General features: G+C 43.0%; 1 protein-coding gene across 1 annotated transcript in view; it reads right to left on the reverse strand.

Annotated features, from left to right (window-relative positions):
* The window catches only part of gabbr2 (gamma-aminobutyric acid (GABA) B receptor, 2), an 87900-nt gene that overhangs the window by 40338 nt on the left and 26039 nt on the right, over positions 1-21523 (reverse strand). Inside the window, exons 3-7 of the mRNA XM_086063321.1 lie at positions 7354-7524; positions 4159-4260; positions 2264-2329; positions 1990-2178; positions 329-571 (exon numbers count right to left, since the gene is read on the reverse strand). Of these exons, the coding sequence (XP_085919447.1) occupies positions 329-571; positions 1990-2178; positions 2264-2329; positions 4159-4260; positions 7354-7524 (771 nt within the window). The remainder of the gene's footprint in view (positions 1-328; positions 572-1989; positions 2179-2263; positions 2330-4158; positions 4261-7353; positions 7525-21523) is intronic.

Below are 21523 nucleotides of genomic sequence, written 5' to 3' on the forward strand. Positions count from 1 at the left end.
TAGAGTTGAGAGCCTGAACTAAAACTATCGGCTGTAAAACAGACATAATAGCAAACTAACCGTGTATTTTTGGGCTATTCCTGTAGCAACCTAAGATGGCCGCCCCAAGACCCTGGGCTGCATCTTTGCATTGGAGTAGCTTTGCGTTGCTAGCCAAATGGCTTGACGCGAGCAGCAGTGCGATGCCAAGAAGGTCAACGTTAGGTCAAGTCAAGGTAAAAGCGTTGTTCGCAATGTACAGTATTTAGAAAAAACCCAAAGTGCTTACGAATGTACGTCCTAGCGTGCCGAGCGACTATTTCAGTTATCATATAATCCTCGTACTCACCGTGACGCCAAAGAAGTTGGTTTCGTTCATGACGTCCAGAACCATCTTGCCCACCTCGCGGTTGTCCACAGTGAAGTTGGGGTCGCCGCTCAGCCGCTGCTTGTCGCGCAGCAAGTGCATGACCCGGGTCAGGGTCTTGGCGATGACCCAGATGCCGTCGTAAGCGAAGCCGTGGAACTTGCTGGGCTCCACCCCCTTCTGACGCAGCTCGCGGCTGTACTCCAGCTCGTACTCCTTCGGGGTCTGAAACGGGACATCGCGTTTGAATGCGAAAGTGGGAGGCGGCCTGTTTACAAACAAACACATCAATGGCTTGCTTACAGACAAAGCAGGAAGTAAATTGCTAACTAAAAAAAAAAAAAACCTCCTGCAAAACAAGGCAAGGTGTCGCCTGCTCACAGTACAGATGTCCCGGGTTTGAGCCTTGTCAAACGTGATAGCATTTAGCATTAGCTAAAGTAATAACACAACCGCCGGTCACCAGACTGACGAGTGATCAAATTTGTTATAAATAGTTCCTTGTGATCATTTATTGTATATTCGATTTTTTTGAGCAAAATTGTAGTGCCCCGGATTTTGATTTTGAAAATCTGGACACCCGAGCACACAGACAAGAATAAGCACCTTGCTAGCTAATAAACGAGAAAGTTACCTGATAACAAAGAAAACAAGCATGGAAGTAGCCTGCTAACGAGTAAAATACAAAAAGAAAACTTGCTAAAGTTACTTGCTAACTGTCCAAACAACAAACACACCAGCGAGTAGCAAGCCAACACACAAAGCAGGAAATAACCCGGCGCTAACTAATGCTACATTCGAGGAACGTGGGAAGTCGGATATATCCCATTTGGAATCTCCCGGGTCCGACCTCAAAGTTTTTGAAGCGATTGGAAACAACAAAGATGGCTGATTCCGATATCACCGTTGGCTTACATTAAGTTACTTTTTTTTTTTTAATAATTGTTGTTATACTCAATAAATAAATAAATAAATAAATATGTTTATAATCGTGCCAATTATGTTTTGCCATTCATGGTCTTTGTCTCGACAGGGTCCACCATTGTCGAGTGACGTCAGATTTTAACCAGGGTCCTTTTCTTTTTCAGTGACTTTACGTTCCCGTGCTTACTTCCTGGTATAAAGTCAGAAAAGTCCGACTTCCCACCTTCCTCGAATGCAGCATAACTGACGAACGATAAACGAACCAGGAAGTAGTTAGCCAACACACAAACCAGGAAGTAACCTACTAACAAACAAACAAACCATAAAGTAAAGTCCAAACTAACAAAGTAGCATGTAGGCTGCTAACAAACAACTAAATCCGAAAGTAGCATGCTAACAAACTACAAAAACTAAACAGGCCAGGATGTAGCCTGCTAGCAGAACAATCTCACTACCCATTAAATACACAAACCAGGAAGTGGTCTGCTAACTCCCAAAGTACAAAAACAAAGTATCTTGCTAGTAGATAAAATATAACAACACTTCACGGTTCAACTGTCTAATGCTGTTTTTTTTTCCAATCTTGCAATTACCAACACGTAAATACCAAGCAAATACCACCACAACGCTTGAGTGAATTTGTTATTTACTGTACATCTTTTTTTGTTTTTCTACTTCAGGCTTTGTTGGGTGGGGGACAAACTCGAAAGCGGTCTCACCCTTCCGGAGATGCCCTTAATCTGCCTGGCGCTGAGGGGCTCAAAGTCCACGCTGATGTAGCCCTCCATGGCGGTCAGCAGCTTGTTGGTGGTGCAGTTGGTGCTGTTGGCCTGCTCCCACCAGCTGCCCTGGTACCAGCCAGGAATGATCCACTGGTATTTGCTGCCAAACATGTTCAGGTTGTACGCCTGCAGGGGGTTAGGATGGAGAGGACAGGTGCGTTCAGGCTCCGGCGCCATTGGCCACGTGCCGCGCGAGGGGTTGGCGACTTACGCAGCAGAAGACTTTGGAGGCCAGGTTCGAGTCAAACTGGCCGATGATGATTCTCACGTCGTTGTCCTAAAGGAACAAATATTGACATACAGTAAATATCATCTATATCGACTCGTTAGCTAGCTAGATAGCTATAGCTAAGGTCAAAATGTCAAATTTGTTATGAATTAACTTTCAAAAATACAAAATATTTACAATAATATTTAGGGTAGCTAGCTAGCTTTAGCTAGGTAGGGTCAAATATTGGGAACCCCCCCCCCGCAAAATATTTACAATAATATTTAGGGTAGCGAGCTAGCTTTAGCTAAGGTCAAAATATCAAATTTGTTATGAATTAACTTTCAAAAATACAAAATATTTACAATAATATTTAGGGTAGCGAGCTAGCTTTAGCTAAGGTCAAAATATCAAATTTGTTATGAATTAACTTTCAAAAATACAAAATATTTACAATAATATTTAGGGTAGCTAGCTAGCTGTAGCTAGGGTCAAAATATTGGGACCCCCCCCCCCTCCCCTCGCAAAATATTTACAATAATATTTAGGGTAGCTAGCTAGCTGTAGCTAGGGTCAAAATATTGGGACCCCCCCCCTTGCAAAATATTTACAATAATATTTAGGGTAGCTAGCTAGCTTTAGCTAAGGTCAAAATATCAAATTTGTTATGAATTAACTTTCAAAAATACAAAATATTTACAATAATGTTTAGGGTAGCTAGCTAGCTGTAGCTAGGGTCAAAATATTGGGACCCCCCCCCCCCCACTCGCAAAATATTTACAATAATATTTAGGGTAGCTAGCTAGCTTTAGCTAAGGTCAAAATATCAAATTTGTTATGAATTAACTTTCAAAAATACAAAATATTTACAATAATATTTAGGGTAGCTAGCTAGCTGTAGCTAGGGTCAAAATATTGGGACCCCCCCCCTCGCAAAATATTTACAATAATATTTAGGGTAGCTAGCTAGCTTTAGCTAAGGTCAAAATATCAAATTTGTTATGAATTAACTTTCAAAAATACAAAATATTTACAATAATATTTAGGGTAGCTAGCTAGCTTTAGCTAGGTAGGGTCAAATATTGGGAACCCCCCCCCCCCCCCGCAAAATATTTACAATAATATTTAGGGTAGCTAGCTAGTTTTAGCTAGGTAGGGTCATATATTGGGACCCCCCCCCCCCCCGCAAAATATTTACAATAATATTTAGGGTAGCGAGCTAGCTTTAGCTAAGGTCAAAATATTAGAAAAAGCAGCAGTGTGTGTGTGCTCGTCTGTGTGCACGTGTACCTTCCCGCATGAGCCGTCGCGCGTGATCTTCTTTTACAACATCCGAATGTTGTCGCGGGTGTTTAGTGCAGCTGTGGTGTCTGTTTGAAACTTTACGACGGTCATAATAAGCAACATGCTACGCCGCGATAGCCAGGCAAGCTGCTAGCGTGTGCGTTGGGACTAGAGAGAATTGCAGCAATTTAAGCCATAAACCGTGTTTCAAAACCAACTTTGAAGCATATTTTAAAATCATTACTCAAGCTTTGAAACCCTGATCCTGGCTCAAAATCCGATTTAGAAACAATAACCCTGATTTGACATCATAAGTGTATCTGTCTTTAAATGACTCTCATTTGTAACCCTAAGCGAGGGTTGAAACCCAAAACTCTTCAGATTGAAACCCTAACTATGCGTCAAAACCCGAATTTGAAACGAACCCTGGCGAAGGCCTGTCAAATAATGAGTTAGTTTGGTACAAAAGCATCATCAGGGCTCGCTGCCAATCACGAAGATCCGCTTCAAAACGATTCTGATGAATGACTCACGGCGGAGGTTTTGTTTGCGACGGCGGCGTCGAAACGCTCGGTACGAACGTCAGCGTCAGCGGAACGTTTACCGGAACTCACCTTGAGTTTCTTGACGTTGACGCAGGGGTCGTTGGAGAAACTCTCGGTGTCGGCGATCCGGATGTCAGCCTTCTCCAATTCGCTGGTGAGGTCGTTCCTCACCTACGGGAGCAGTTCAAAAAAAAAAATAATCCAGTTGAATCTGGATGGCCGTGAGGAAAATGTGTTTAAAATGTACTAAAATATAAAATATGCAAAGTATTTCCGAGAATGGCTTGTCAGAGGCTAAAGCGCCATTTTGGCCTCAGAGTTCATATCAAAGTAAAATAAATAACATTGCATTGCTGTGTTTTGCTCCTGAGTGTAATTAAACACCCAGAGGGCAAATTCCTAATCCTGTTCTCCGTCAGCTATGATTGATGTTTGCTGTTCCTGCGTGTCTGGCAATAAAGTTGATTGCCAAATATTGCGTGTGCGCGTGTTAAAGCGTATGACGCCCCCCCCCCCCCCCTCGTCATTTCCATTAAACCGGGGATGTGCCGTAAATAGAAGGTGGCCGGAGCCGGCTGACGCTTCCAGGTTTTTCTGTTCTCCCGGCGGGTTGGCCGCTCCGCCGGCATCTTTAACGCGCGTTGCGTAACGCGCGCCTGGCCTGGCGACGGCGGCTCGCGGCGCAGCAGATCGGTGCGAGATGGACGGCGAGCAAGCGGGACAAATGGAAGAAATCGAAACGCTGGTTGTTGACAGATTATTTGGGGACAATTTTAGTGGATGTCTGCCCTTGCATTTGTGGCATCCAATCCATACACTGGCGGTGGGACGGCCTTACCTTGGCGGAGGTCTGCGCCCTACCGGGTATCACCCGAGTTTGACGCGAGGGTAACTCGAACGGCGCCAAGGGGGCTTGTGCGAATAACGGAGCGCGCAAGCGACGTTTGCATATTTGTGAATCGGGATTAGAGGACAATCTGGCGGCAGGTTGACGGCATGGCGGCGTTTTCTGTCTTCTTCCTGTCCTAAGCCGCTCCCCCGCTTCCCAGAAGCGCGCCGATAAAGGGATTTGAGCTCGCGGAGATTTTTCAAGCAGACTTCTCGCGCACCCTCCTCGCCGACGCAACTATATTTATTGTCTGATGTGCAGCGCTGAGCAAGATTGGCTCGTGGTGACAAGGTGATGCTTTCATCACTTCCGTCTTGTTTTATCAGGATGTCCCGATATATAACGTTTGCGCCGTCGCACCTCGTGTCAAATGTGTTTGTCTCCGCCATCTTACAAACACTTGAAATAAGCCACGCGAAACTGTACGCTCCACTGAGTGAGGGAACGATACGAGCAACCTTCCTCCAAAGCTTTTCGTACAATCTGGTCGGGTGCAAAATCAGTAACTGGCCCTAAATCCTAAAAAAAAGCCTTGCCCCTTTCACTCACAACTTCACCTGCAACCCTAACACCTGAATCTTTACACTATCCCTAAATCCTAAACCCAAACTTGCCTACACCCTAATTCTAAAATAAAATTTGAACTCCTGACCTGAAACTCTGAACCTTAACCCAAACCCCCAAACCTTAGCCCCAACCTAAGACTAAACCTTAAAACCAAGCCCATGACCTAAACCTTAATTGTTCCTAATCCTAACCCCCAAAACTTCCACATCATCACACCTAAACCTTTCTCCTAACTCTAAACACACTTTTTTTTTTCCTACGATGTGATGATTGTCACCGAAACACCATCTTAATGTATGCAGGAAGCCACGTGCATAAATAAACAAGCAGCCCATTAAATTCCCTGGCAGAGGTAACACCCAGCGCAATGGAGCGTAGAGAACGAGTCGCTTGTCGAGCAAAGGCGTTCACAATGGCCCCCTTCACGATGTCATTGACGACAGAAGAAGCGTTAGCGTCCACAAATGTTCTCCCAACGCGAGTGGCAGATTTGTGTGGGCGGGAAAGAAATGAAGCAGCACGACGGGAGAAAGCGCTTGAATGGAAAATGAGTGCCACCTACTCAAAACACATCGGCATCCTCAAAGAGATAATGCTTTAAAACCTGCCAATTATTGTTGGGCGCTGATACTCCGGCCCCGGCACTGCGTTACTACTCCAATGTTTACGATGTGTGCATTTTTTTTCACCCTTTTTTTCTGGTTAGTTAAAAAAAAGAAGAAAAAAAGCCTATGTTTAGTTAGCTAGTCGTTAGTTATCTCAGTTAGTGAGCTAGTAGCTTGTTAGATGCCCAAGTTAACTTACATTACAGTCTCTGATCATTTAATTTCTGAAAATATCTGTAGTTCATAGTTATCTATGTTAGTTAGCTAGTTCATAGTTTACTAAGAGCATTACCTATCCGCTACTTAGGCAAGTTAGTGAGCTAACAGTTAATTAGCTAGTTAGTAATTACGTTTACTAAAATACATTCAGTCAGTTAGCTAGCCCACTATAGCCAGCAAGTCATTAGTTTGCTGAGTTTGTAGGGTAGCAGCTACTAGCTAGTTATGTGAGGCGGTGCACTAGTAGCTAGTTAGCCAGCTAGGAGCTACTATGATGGAAAATATAACTATTAGCCAACTCAGTAAGATTGTTTGTTGTTAATTAGCTGATAGCTCGTTAGCGAAGTTGTTGGTGAGCTAGCCGTTAATTTTTCAAGTTAATGCTAGTAAGTGAGCCACTAGCTGTAAAGAACCTTGACTAAAAATATCAGCAGACTGTAGTTAATTAGGTCACAGCTGGACAGTCAGGTTAGTGTAGTAGTAGTAGAAGTAGTAGTAGTAGTAGTACCTAGTTAGCAGCCAAGTTAGTTAACGAGCTCGAGCGAATTCGAGGACCAGGTTTGTACACTTGTCGTTCGTTAGCTTTCCAAGTTAGCAGACTTCTTGGTGAATCAACAAAGTCGGGGTGAAGTATACTTTGTGGATTCGTCTGCTGATATTAAAAACAGCGCTATTAGCAACACTCAATGCATTTCCGGGGGATGCTTTGGCAAAATTAGTTGATTTTGTGAGAGTTCTGAGAGCCTTTAGACTCCATTTGATTTTGTTTGTGTTGTTTGTCATTAGCCTGTAACGAAGTGCTGCTGCTGTCTGCTTGCATCATTTATAAAAAAATAAATTTAGAAGAAACATTGAGCGCCGTTCTTATTTTCGCCGCGTTCCACTGGGATGCCCGAGTCTCATTATGAAAAACAAATCCTCATGTTTATTTTACAAAGTGTTGTTTTTGTTTTGTTCTGAGCAAAGAAAAGGGAGAGGACAAACCTCGGAGAACCTCTGCACGTCCTGCGTGAGCGTCCCCACGCGGCTCCAATTGTAGTAGTTGAGGAACTTGACCACAGCCGGGTTGACGGCGTTGTCCGAGGGCACCGTGCGGAAGAAGTTGGGGTACTTCTTCTTGTCCGCCAGCACAGGAGTGGTCGCTGCGAAGGAGAGCTGAGAACCACAAAAGACACAAATGTTGCCAGTACCAGTACTGTCCAAATGTCTTCCTTTAGTTTAGCTCAATACTGGAATAGGATTGATCCAGTGATACCAGCCTTACTGATATTCAAATCCACTCCCGGGACCAAATCTCCGTATTTCAAATGATTATCATCACGCTGCTTGCTGGATAAGTCACCTTGGTTTTGTATTTCCTTTCTGAAAATATCTGTAGGTAATGTTGGATTATTAACATTGTTTTTCTGTTTCAATTTATATTTTTATATTTTTCAAAGTGTTTTTGATTTTAGTTAGATATGTTACAACTGTTCCCCATATGTTAGTTTATCTATAGTCTTTGTTCTCTTCCCTGTCATAGTAAGGTGTCTGATTTAATCTAAATAAGAGGTGTCTGACCAAAAGGGCCGTCTGCGTGAATCTCTGGTGCGAGGAGGCTCCAGGAGCCAATTGTTTATCCAGGAGCCAATTATTTACCCACATCTATTGTGGACTAAAAGAAGAACTAAATAACCTAATTGTATTTCACTCTGCTGACAGGACAAGATCAAAGGGAGGGGGGGGGGGGGGGCACAGTCTCTTCCTCGGGGGCTGTGCTCTGTGTGGGGTTTTATGGGGGGGTCCCTGGTGCCAGGAGGTGGCGGGGGCCAAGTGTTTGCCCACATCCTGAGGTAGAGATAAGGAGAGGGGGTGTGTAGACTTGAAGACTCTTGTTTTGACAGGAAGTGCCACATGGGGGGGGCTATGCCTGGAAGGGCAAAAGGTACTTCTTTGTCAATGAAGGGGGTGGGAACGTTTTCAGTATAAATGTGTGAGCGTATTTTGAAAATGTTACACTTCTTGGATCAGGGCTATTTGAGCCGGGTTCTAGAGATGTCTTTCAGACTCTGAAATAAAAAGCTGGCAAACTTGTTCACAGATTTCAATCTTTGAATTTATTTGAACACGCAGAAATCAAGGACTGATTTCCAACAGTAAGCTACACTCCTGAGCTAGTAGCTAGCTAGCCAAATAAATGAGCTAATAGCTAGTTTGCCAGATTTTCTCAATGAAATATCCTCATTAATTGCGCATTATTTAGATGACCGACAGCTGCTGACCTTTATGAACAACAGATGCGTAGTTCGTAGCTACACATGGTACATTAAAAAAGGAGTAAATGGGAATTATGGAGTTTGTCATTCTTTGCTGTTTTGCTTCATCTCGCTCGCTCTCTCTCTCTCTCTCGCTCTCTCTGCACAAATTCCTGCAATAGGTCACCAGCGTTCCCTTGAGCCAGAAACAGCTGTAATTAATTTCTGCAATGAGATTAGACATGGGCGCAGACACACACGCGCGCGCACACACACGCACACACTTTTCGAATTCGACTCATTTGCATCTAGTTTTAATTGTTTCAGTAAACCGGCGGCATCTTCTCGGAATTGAAGGCCGACCGCGGATGTTTTCGTTAATGTGATGGCTTGCCGCAACACAACAACAACAAAGACGATACAGTAAGAGATATTCAATTAATATCTCAATGATTGTGGCGGTGTAGTTTGCAGTCGGCGTGCTGCATCTTACTAATCAGACCCTCTCAAGTGATTTAATAGCTGCCGAAATATTTTTGTACAATTTAGTTGAGATATTTTGAATTTGGGAATTGAATAGTGTCAGTTTTCTGTAGACTTCCATGGAAGCAGACGATAATGCTTGTTTTAAAAGAAGTCATTTGCAAGCATAAATAAATATTTTGGCCAGTTTTCTGACGCAATTTCTGCTCAGCCAATTTGAAATAATGTCCTCTTGCTTTTCAATAAAGGGATGGAAAATAAAACGTGTTTTTTTTCAAATACAATTCATTGATTAATTTAAAAAAAATCTACAGATTAATCGATTATTAAAATAATTGTTTGTTGCAAACCCAATTAAAACGTCCAATTTTACTTTTGTGGCTTCATACGCAATCAAAAATATTTCTGTTTTTTTACCCTTACTAACTAAATGTTAAATAAAGAAAATATTTGTAAATATAAGCTCGTACAAAATAAAAATTAATTTTATGAATTGTAATTTTTTTCAACAAATCTCTAATGTGTTGTAATTCGAATACAGCAAATTATTGCACAGCCTCAGTAAGTAAATATGAACAATACATAATGTATTTTTTTAAAGTGACTAATATCTTACATTTGACCTCAAATAACATAAATCTGCATTTCTTTGCTTTTGTTGAGCCGTGTGTGTTGATTTAAGGAAGCCGTGGGGTTAATTACACACTTTGAGAGGAGCAGAGGAGGCTGTGATTCACGATAGCGATCTCGAGCAACGGCGGCGGCGGCGGCGGCGTTACGAGGTCCGCCACGCCGCTTTCCTAAAAAGAGTTCAAGCGCCTCCTGACTGTGATCTCCTCATTAGCGTCTCTCTTGGTGAATCACAGCGACGGCACCTTTTTCATCTCGCACTCGTCGCCAGGCGCAGTTAGCACTGCCGGCGCTGTCGAAAATAGACTTTTACTGAAGGAGTCGGCAGGGAGAAAAAAAAATAAATACGAAGGAACCGACTCACTTTTGGGTCAAGTGTGATAGCTGTCATCCATTACCCAGGTGAACACGAAAAATCAGGCGCTATGAAAATGTATAATTGTGATTACAGTTGCCAAAATTAGCAGTAATGTTACGATATCATAGACACGAGACCACCACGTGCTAATTAGCTACTAGCTAACAATACAAATGCAAACGACAGTGATAGAGAAATTACTCCAAATAAAAATCCTTCTTTGCAGCACTAACGCTAAATAAATCTGTATCTTTGTCCATGGTTCGCGTCTTCCGTCGCCGTTTGTTTGCTGTTCAGCAAAATGGTCAACTTTGGCCGTTTGTTGTTCGCTAACGTGCTAAATAGGACTCCCGCAGTTTGCGTCTTAGCTCTCAGCTGCTTCGTCGTGCGCGCTAGACATTGCATTGTGTCAAGTTTGCCGTCTTTCTGCATTTGTTCTCTCTCTACCCGCCAAATTTGCCGTCTTCGACAGTTTGCGAGCTGGTTTTCATTTGTGGACTTGAAAGAGCCTGCGATCCATTAGCACGGGCGGCGAATGCGCATGAAAGATGACGGCTGCAATGGCCGTCATGAAAGTCCCAGCGGCTTGGATCGGATCTTTCTTCCATCCCGCGCCAGGAGCTTCCGTGACCTTGTCGTGAGACATGGGGCAGGGTCCTTACGAGCGCTTTTAATTACCTTGGGCGTAAGGGGAAGGAGGGAGCCGGGGCCGAAGCGAGGCTTGGGAGGTGCGTACGTGCCTACTTCGGAGCCCGCTTCTTACATTAGCTGCCGCGAGGGCTATTTTTGGCCGTTGCCGTCGGGGGTCTTCAGCGTTAGCTAAAGACTCCACTGCTCTTTAAATAAAACATCAGAGCTCCTTTGATAGATGGCGCTGACAAAAGGCTGCTGTGTTTGGCCTTTATGTTCCCTAAACAAAATGGCCACGCCTCAATCCAAACGCCTCAAACGAATAGAATCTATTCATCTTCAGTCCACAGTTCATTTTCAAGCAGTCAAATACTGCATTAGCTGCATGGAACTCGAATTGGCTTCAACTCCTGTGGATCCGTCGCAAGTTAGCCAGCTAGTAGCTAGTTAGGTGCCCAGCTTAGCTGACTTATTAGTATATTATTATTATTAAGCGTTGAGTCAGAATATATATACGATGATTGAGCTAGTAATCCAAAGCAAGGAGCAAGCAAGTCATTAGTCAAGCTAGTAACTAGCAAGGCAAGCAAGCCAAAGTAAGTGAGCTAGTAGTCAGTTAGCGAGCTAATACCTTGTTTAAAAGGGTAGTGAGAATTTGTAGTCCTAGTGAGTAGTGTGGTCAAGTGAGTGAGTCACTATTAAGCAAGAGTTGCAAACTAGTTAGTTACGGCTCGTTTGCCAGGTTAGTGAGCTTGTAGCTTGTTAGCTAGCAAGTAGGAAGCTGTTCAAGTTAATGTATTCACCAGCAAGACATTAAAGTCAAAACAGGCCCTTTCACACTGATTTCCCACCAAACCAGCACACGAGAGGCACATTCCATCTCCGAGAACAGGACCAAAAAAACAGGCAGGGAGAGAAAAAAAAAATCGGTGAAAATGCTGAGTTTGATGGCTAGCGTAAAAGGAGCTAAATGAGCTTCTATTAAACGGCGAGGCAGTCTGTCCCTAAACGAGGGGCCGACGTGATCTGGCGGCATCGATCGGCCGTAGCGGGGGCTCCGTTCCAATCGCATCCGCCGAGGCTAACTGTGCGGTTTGCCTTTGAATAATGAAGTGGCCGTCATGGATAATAAATGAAGGGACACGACAGCCATGTTTAGGCCGCCGCGCGTGCTGCTAACTCAATGGAAGAATAAGAGAAATGTTTAGCTGTACTCAGTCCAAGAGCGATAAGCTTCGGGTATGAATATCGATAAGCGCTTAAGTGGAACCAGCGCGGTCGATGAGACGACAAAACAACATTTTGAGCACGCTCCAATCGTCTGGTTTTGCTCGAGGGGCCGGTCCAATGTTGCTCGATGGCGGCGGAGAAAGTATTTCCCTTCCCATCCCTGTGGCTTATCGATGAAACATGATCGGCCACAACGATCGAACGCAAAGTGATGAATGATCGGCGTTGAACCGTGACATATCAATCATTGCCTGAAACCCGAGAGGAATTTAAAAAGGGAAATTTCTCAGGGCTAAAAACACAATTTACTATAATAGCGTTGTAACGGATAGATTACAACGCTATTAGGCGTTTGACTTTTGAAAACTTTATTGACCCTTAAAGGCCACCGTACACAGTGAAACAGCAAGGTCATTGTTATGAGAACATTTACAGAGCAAATTAACCTGGCAACGTGTATTCAATCTATCTCGAACCCGATCCAGTAGCAAAAGCGCTAGCGCTAGCGCGGTGCATTCGGTGACGTGTCGTACCACCAGCACTTGTTGACCCGCAAATGCTCTCCTACTCAGTGGGGACCTTGGAAATTGCCAAGCTAATCATCATTAGCAGGCTAGCAACACCTTTTGCTAATGTGTTTTTACCCTCAAGGGACACTCTCGTGGAGGGTGCGGGAGGTTATCCACGGACAACGGCAAACTCATCGCTGTTAGCGTGCTACGGACAAATCTGGAGAGCAAATGAACATGCTAACGTGTTTTGACCCTCAAAGGGACAAGGCTAGCCACACCAGAACTAAAACCAGCACTTCACCAAATACGGTCATGTTTCGGTTCTGTGGGGGTTGGGTTTTTGTTTGTTATGGGTGTTCTTGTTTTTGTCATGTGTTCCTGGTTCCTTCCCTTGTCTCGTTATGGCTAACCACGTCTTCCCTTCCCCAGGTGTGTCTCATTAGTGTATTTAGCCTGTTGTGTTTGTCCAGTCGGTGTGGGCGCATTGTCTATGTTGTGGTCCTTTAACATGCTTTCGTGTCACACCAGTGCAAATAAAACATGAATGCTAATGCTAATGCTACTGACGTGAGGCCAAAAAGCTACGTGGTCATTATGAATAATCAAACGTCAACAGCTTCACGGTAAGCAATGTGCTTATATTACCTGTAAACGTTTGCTAGCCACAATGCTAACATTGGCTAACATTACGCTACCAACATGAGGCTTTGCTAGCATCCACAGGCCGTTGCCACAGCCAAGTCACAGCCACTCCACGGCAAGTCCAGTCAAGGCAAATCAGGTCCCGTCACGTCACGCTCGTTCCAGTCATGGCGACCAGTCCCTTCACATCCCATCCAGTCATGGTTGTCTGCTCACCTTTCTCCCGACGGTTAACAAAAGTAGCACGCATTGCACTTTCCCTGCAATTGGGTCCGCCATCCCTCATCCGCTCACGTCCCATCATGACAAATACTTTGTGCCCCTCCAAGGACACGACTCGGGGAAACCTCGAGCTCATCATCAACCTGTCAAATACATGTTAGAAAATGAATCCTGTAATCAAACGGCGTTCTGGTTCGTATCCGCTAAACTGACCCTCGCGTCATGATTCTCTCTTAATATGTAGCTCCTTAGCAACCGCTACAATCCCCCTCTGTGATATTCGACCTCCATCGCGGTACTAATGAGTTGTGGCAATATGTGTGTGTGTGTGGGGGGGGGGGGGGGGTCTCCAAGTGGGCACTCGCACCACGCACCAAATGCCACATACTGAATATTGAATGAAGCCCAGGACCACCGCCGTGCTTCCTCACCCACCTCGCTTTCCGCAAAGGCAACAAATAATCCACACTAAAGACGAGAATACGTCAATTAGTAAAGTTGCAAAAACGTTTGACTGCACTGAGCTCGTGCTAATGCACGTAGCGGAATTGGACTTGAAGTGCTACGGCAACGACTAAATCAACTCATGTCATTCATCTCGTCGCCAACGGCAACGACTGCCCACCCATCCAAGCGTCCGAACACATGTGGCTTTTATGACATCATCAACATGTGCCTCCTTGCGACACCTGACCCAAAAACTAAGGTTTTACACCTTTTTTTTTTTTGCTGTCAATCAAACCCAACGCACGGGAACCAGGAAGTGGCCTCCTCGCGGGCGCCGACGAGGAATTCTGCTGAGCTCGACGCGCAATAAGTTTGACGCGCCATAAATTGTCGACACTGCCACCCCCGCCTCCCTCATCACTTGCGCCAGCAGACAGTTTTATCGGCGGCGGTGGCCATTCTTCACGCCGCCATCTGTCCACGGATCGGGCCTGTCCCCCCCCTTCCTTTCAAGGACGGGGATGAAATTGTATTTTTTTCCCCCACATCAACCGCCTTAAACATCAATTACTTTGGAAGGAGACGTGTGCACCCCCCAACCCCCCCCCCCCCCCCACCCCCGCCCCATTATCTTGAAACAGATTACACATAATCTTTGTGGCACATGAACATATCGGCAAACAAAAACCCCCCAGGGAGTAATCAAGTGGTGTCCTTGATAAAAAAGCGAATGATGTTGAAGCAGGCGGCCATAAATATTTCGTTGCGTTATTATTACTAGTGGATGCAGCATTTTGTCACCAAGCTAATAAAATCCACCATGTGGCGTGTTTGGGAATAAAACAAACAAACAGAAGTTATTCTGAATAATGTCACTGTCCTTTGCGATTAAATTCAGAAATGGGATTTTTGTGAAAAATGTCATGATTCAATTTGAAGGGCGTATTGAGGTTGAACCGTGTAAATGTGTGCTTCAACGTTAGCTTTCCCAGTAGACTAGCTTAGCTTTTAGCTTAGAAACTTAAGTCTATGGATCACAACTGTCTTTAAATCAGATTGTCGTGGGCGCGAAAGGTGTTTACGTTTTTAAAGGTATTGCGTTATCAAAGTCATCCTGGACCAAATCGGAACTTTTTATTGCTGAAAATGGCTCAGTGAGGCAAGTATCCCTTTTCTTGAGGTCTCCCTGATTTTTTTTTTGGGGGGGATTCGTTGGAATTTAGATTTTTCTGGGGTTGGGGAAGAATTCTGGTGGGTGTCTGGTCGGTGCTGGATTTCACTTTCCTTTGTTTTCTTTGGTCCCCTCGGGTCTCCTGACAGCGGTGTTCGGTTTAGGTGAACGGTATGGGATTTTTTCTAATAGGTTTTTGGTGGAAAAAAAGAAGAAAAAAGAAATAAATTTTTTTTATCCCTTTTTAACTCATTCACTGCCATTGACGGCTATAAACGTCCAAAATTCATTTGAACTATTTCTATTAGTTTAACATTTTTTTCCCCACTTTTGTTAACAAGAGTATGAAAACCTAGATTTTTTTTTTTATTGTACAGTCATGCAATTAATTACAATAAAATGTTTTAATTGCCTCTTGCCCCTAATTTGTAATACTCTTTTCTTTTTTTTAAATGAATTTATGGCAGTGAATGAGTCAATCATGCGAAGTGACTCCCAATTTTGGGAGGAAATCCCAACAGGAGTTAAGAGAGGGGATGAGTTAATGGTGTGGTGTTGGGGGGGGCGGGGGGCAGGGGGGGGGGTGTCACTGATGACTGATGGCATCCTGTCACCTGGCTCCATCGCTATTCTATTTATAAATGGAGATTTGAGAGCGCAACCTGAAATGGCCTGCCTGTGCATGATTAATGAGCAGATGCTGCGCCGGGGAGGCCATCGCCGTCTCCTCCAGCTGTTCTCTCCCGGAGAGAAAGCGAGTGAGACGGTCCGTTGCGTGAGCTGCGATTTTCCCCGCCGTGCGCCGACTAAGAGCTGGAAATTCACCACAGAGCATCGTGAGTGCACTGTTTGTGGCGTTCTTCGAGTGGATGATGAGACTGCGAGAGTAGATTTGGCTCACGCGCTCACACTTGGACACTTGTCAAGGAAAATGAGGGTCCTTAAACGTCACGTATTTGTATGCCGTAAACGTACTCAAAGGAAACGCAAGGAGTTCCAGGAAGGACAAATCAAAGGTTTAACAGGAACAATAAGTAGCAGGCGGCAAAATCCAGAGTGGACAACTTAAGGACAAAACTATGAATTGTTCCATTTTTATGGGTCAAACTCAGAATCGCACACTCAGAGGCTTTCTGAATATCTTAGCTTAGCGTAGATTAGCTTTAACACTTTAAGCGTGGCTCGCAAATTAGTATTCCTATAAACCTAAGCTTAGCATTTACGTCGGTGCATTCTAACTTAGCCTAGCTCAGCAAAAGCAAGTGCTGATAGAGCGTAACTTTTGTTTTCTTGCTAGCTTAGTAGAGCTGTGGATTTTATAAATTCAGCTTTTTATATAGCGTCTGTGTCGGAATTGAGAAGTTTAAACTTTCTTGGTAACCTAGCTTAGCCATGTATGTTGAACTGTTTTGTAACTTAAGCTAGAAGCCTCACTTTGCTTTATCACTAAAGTTTGTGTGTCATAAGTTTACATTCAACCTAGGCCAAGCTAACAGCTTAAGCTAACAGGATAGCGAAAGTTACGACACTTAGACTGAATATACCTAGACAGGCAACGTTACCAAACATGGTATTATGCGTTGAAGTTAAGCTAGGCTACCAAGTTACAACACACATATTTGTGTTAAATCTTAGCTACTGAAAAAAAGCTAAAGTTATGAGTATTGTAGCTACTTTCCCGGTAGCCAACGAACCTTAGCTTTCAGCTAAACACGTGAGTCTATGTACGGTTAACTCTAGCATTCTCGTTAGCCTAGCTAAGTCTTGTTTGTTGTAACTTTAACTTACTTTGTAGCCTAGCTTAGTTTGAACAATATTTGTCATGTTTTGCTTATGCTTTCTCCTCTTTCAAAGTCAAGATGTCGGCGTGCTGTCAAACGCGTCTGTGAAGCGTTCTGCCGCCGCCGCCGCCGCCGCCGCGTGTATGAATTAAAGTTGACTCTGCTTCTTTTTCCGCTTCTTCCCTGGCCTCCCGTGCCGTCGTAGCGGATTAGCCGTGTTATGTGATGTCGGTAAAAAGGCGTCCCCGCGTCCCCCGCGCGCCGCCTGGGTGGTCCCGCAGGCGAGCTGCACTTCAGAGAGCGACGACTCGGCTTGTCAGAACACCTCTTTGCCATGCTAATTGCTTTGTTTTTTTTGTTGTGCTTTTTTCTCACCCCTTCCATCTCAAGCGTCCCCCTCTGAGCTTTTTGGGAGAGCGAACGCTGCTAAAGAAAGTTTTGATTTGTGACGAGGGGCTTAATCAGTCGGGGGTTTGTATTGTACCCGTTCATTCGACCGAGCTAACCAAATTTGCTGTTGTATAGTGAAGTTGACGACCTCCATTATTGATCGCTCCTGATAGCAGGGGGGTCCGCTCAACAAAACCGAGGGTCTACTGAGGCGGCATCCTTTTGTATCGACATTCATTTTCTTCACCATTCATTCCAATTAACGACGACTGGACATAATCCACAATGGCTGATACCTTCTCCCCTCTTTCGTGGGCGCTATTATAGCGCTACGGCGCGCGGACGTGACTTGTGTGTAAACGCTGCGTCCAGTTCACCTTATCAGCCAAACATCTACAAGAACGCGAGACGCCAAGGACGCTCAATGTGAGACGCGACTAGAACGCGGTCTGACTGTTTCACGCTAGGAGCGTAACGTTAGCATTTTCATGTAGCATTGCGGCTAAAAAGATTTTACAGCTATTTGAGGGATTGAAACCATCCTGTGGATGATAGCAAAGCCTCATGTTGGTAGCATTATGTTAGCATTGTGGCTAGCAAACGTTTACAGGTAAATATAAGCACATTGCTTACCGTGAAGCTGTTGACGTTTGATTATTCAAATGACCACGTAGCTTTTAGGCCTCCCGTCGGTAGCATTAGCATTAGCATTCATGTTTTATTTGCACTGGTGTGACACGAAAGCATGTTAAAGGTCCACAAATACATCAGAAAGTCTTGAAAAACGGATTTAGATCAGTAAGTTAATGAATACCATAGATGTGTAATAACAGCTCACCCAGTAAAGGGAAAAGTTCAATGACCTGTTTAGCCAAGCGGAGGTGCGTAATTATTACAATTAGGCTGATTAGTCCTGCTAAATGTGACATGCTGGCGAGGTAAAGCGTCAAGGAAGAACAAGCCACAACAGAAGGCGGGGGGGAAAAATCTGGGGTTACCTGTGCAGAGTAAACTCCTATTTATAAATGATTATCAAAAAAAATTAAAATACAAGTTTTAGGAACCTGCATTTTTAATTTTAATTTTAATTTTTTTTTAAAGAGAAGACATTTGTGGTCATTGTTTTTGTTTTCAAATTAAAAAATTTGTTTTAGGCAGCAATATTTAAAAAATTAGTTTTCAAAGTAATTCATATTTAAAAAGTGTAAAAAAAAATGCATAATATAATCAAAAAATACAATTTGTACGCAACAGGTATTTAAAACGGCATATTTTAGTAATAAAAGAGAGATATAAAAGTGATCTAAAGTAGAAAATTGCTGTCACTTTTGTCCAAAAATATTTACAAAAGAAAAACACATGAAATATTGATTACTATATTTCAAGAAATTCATATTTTAAAAACAATTATAATTTAAAAAATGTCTTGAATTGAAAAAAAAAACCACACACAAAATACTTTAAAGAATTAACATTTTAAAGAATATTTAATATCGTAAAAAAAACCTTGGTGATTTGATATGATTTAAACCTTATATGAGTGAAAAATTGTTGTAAGCAATTATACAAATGAAAGCATTTAAAAGAAAATATATAAAAAATGTAAATATAATGTACACCTCAACTAATATTTGAATGAAAAACGTATACGGTAACCCTAACACTGTAAGCAATTCCTATTAATTGAACATGTTATGCAAATGCACTCTTCAGACACTTGGTGGCCAGATGAGTAATCCAAAAATACATTTTATTTACAAAACTAAAAACAAGCAATAAGCAAAATAAATCACACATGAAAAACAAATCCACTCCGCTTGAAGACTTTCCTGAATAATCCACGTTAGCGTTCTGATTGGTGCGTTCAAAGTGTGTGCGCTTTGCTTAGTGTCTTAATGACGCCGCCGTAAATGTCAAGATTATTACTGGCAAAGTATTATACGGAGCTAATCTGTGCTTTACTACAGCCTGTGTGTGCGTGTGTGTGTGCGTGTGGGTGCGTGTGTGTGCACGAAGAAAGCGCCAGCGGTTACTTCCAATTACGTCCTTATTCATTTTTAATGCTGTTTGTTAGCGCTAAAAGGTCAGCGCCGGTGTGTGTTTGTGCGTTAACGCATCCTGCTGCCGACGGGGGGTCCAAGGGGGGGGGGGGGGGGGGCTGCGCCGTGTCTTTAAAAACGCGCTGCCCCGGGACCCCCCGCCGCCACCCTTTCCTGTTAACCTATCGAGTGTTAAATATCACATAACACCATCCGGCTGGGCCCGCATCCGACCCCCCCTCGCAATTCTCTAAGACGGGGTGGGGTGCCGTTGCTTTTTGTCGGCGTCGAAAGTTGGATTCAAGAGGATGTGACGTTCAATAATCTTCAACAAAAACTCAGTTGAGCTCTTCCTGTTTTCATTTTTCCTCTTTCAAATTTACACGGTCAAACAAAAAAAGGGTGATGTCCTCTAGTGGTCGACAGTGCAATTACACCCAAAAAAAATAAATACAAGAACGAGATCAAAATGATGAGTTATGAACTGAAAAAAAAAAAATCCGCTGCATAGCAGGAGCGCAAACCGGGAACCCACAATAGAGTTGTTGTTGTTTTTTTTAACTGTTGAACAACATTTGTTGTCACTTAACGCGGTTTGTGCTTCTGCATGCCAACGACGCGTACAACGTCGTAATCTTTCCATGTAAGTCTTTAGCATTTCCTCCTGGGATTTTATGCACGCAATTTGCATACAAATGTGAACAATTGCAAAGCGAGGGATGATTTACAAGACGCTTTCGCGCTGACTGGCTCTTAGCCAGCTATATTTGGGAAAAGACCACAGGTGGGGAAAAGGGAAAAAAGAACATGTGTAATTAAATGTAATTGAAAAAAAAATAATAATAATGACAATGGTTACAAGTTGAGCCAAACAAGGAAAATAAAAATTAAAAAGATGAATATGTAAACATTTTAATAAATTAAAAGAAAATGTTAATTTTAAACCAAAAACTAAAAAATATTCATGTAAAAACATTTAAATGTAGATAAATATTATAATGTAATTTATAAATCTAACAAAAATATCCATAAAAAATAACCACATAATTCATTTTTATCAAAAAATTCATTAACAAAATTACACATGTAAAATTGCATAAAAAAGGAAAATTTATATTTATTTGTATGTAATTTAAAAATTTTAAATAAAATAAAATTGCAGTAGAATAAAGCACGTTTGTTGATTCAGTCAAAAACAAAAACTAATGTACAAAACGTTTTTTGAAGTCGTTAAAAAATTAAGCATTTAGCATTCAGTCTTTTGAATGGAAATCTTGAAAGTACTTTTACACGTGAAATGTTGGTAAGTGATTCAAAAATTGAAAAATGAAAGCCCTAAGAAATCTCTCAACATTTTTTTTTTCAATTGTGACTTGCCTTCTTTTTTTTCTTTTTCTTTTTAAAGGAGTAGCGCATTTGACAAATGCTGTTTTAGAGGATGGGAAAAAAATCCTCCCCTTACGGCATTTTGAAACGTCCCACTGACCCAACGTTGTCTTTCCCACATCTGGCGTTCTGAAAGGACATCCGCAAAGAAGGCGGAGCATTGGGACGGCGCGGCGCGGCGCGGCGGGCTCCATTACGAGCCATTAAGCAGCGCGGCGGCCTGCTTGCAAAAGGCAGAAGCTGGCGCGATCGATTAAGAGCAGTTTAACCGTCTGACACGGCCGCACGCACGCTAAGATGACAATCATCAACTCCCCCTCACACGCGTGCACACACAGACAGGAAGTAGAAAGACATCAGCACAAAGTGCTTTCCAGGCCTTGCAAATCGCCTTCTTGGAGGCCGGAAAACCGCCAACTTCGGTACGTGCTTGCATCAAGGGACAATTTACACATTTTAGGGATCGCAAGTACGTCGCCTTTGAACTCACGCAGCAGCGCCCCCTGGGGAATTGGAAAAGATTAGCCCCCTTCACCAGTTTCACGTAACATGAGTCTATCATGTCTATCATGATAAAAAGGCGCAAGGACTCATGCCTGAGGTTGAACAGGAAGTCGGCCATCTTGGTTTGAAGCAGCCATTTGGGACGGATTTCAGGACGTGGAAATAATAATTTAAAAAACACAGTAGCCCTGGTTAACACTTTCACCAATCGACACCAAATTGGATGGTCTCAAGGACCAACGGCCGAAACTGAACAGGAAGTCGGCCATTTTGGTTTGAAGCAGCCATTCAGGGCAAATTCAAGGGCTCGAAAGTTAGCTGCTCGATTATGGAAAAAAGAAGAATCACGATTATTTTGGCAATAATTGAAATCACGATTATGCAAACGATTTGATATTCTTAGGTACAAAACCAGAAAATGTTTAAGCATTTAAAAATATTAAGACCAAACAAAAAAAATACAAACACTATCATTATGTAAGTTCCTTTTGGAAT

Source organism: Leptonotus elevatus, chromosome 19 (genome assembly GCF_054856555.1).
Source record: "Leptonotus elevatus isolate MCC_2025b chromosome 19, RoL_Lele_1.0, whole genome shotgun sequence".
Classification (NCBI taxonomy): domain Eukaryota; kingdom Metazoa; phylum Chordata; class Actinopteri; order Syngnathiformes; family Syngnathidae; genus Leptonotus; species Leptonotus elevatus.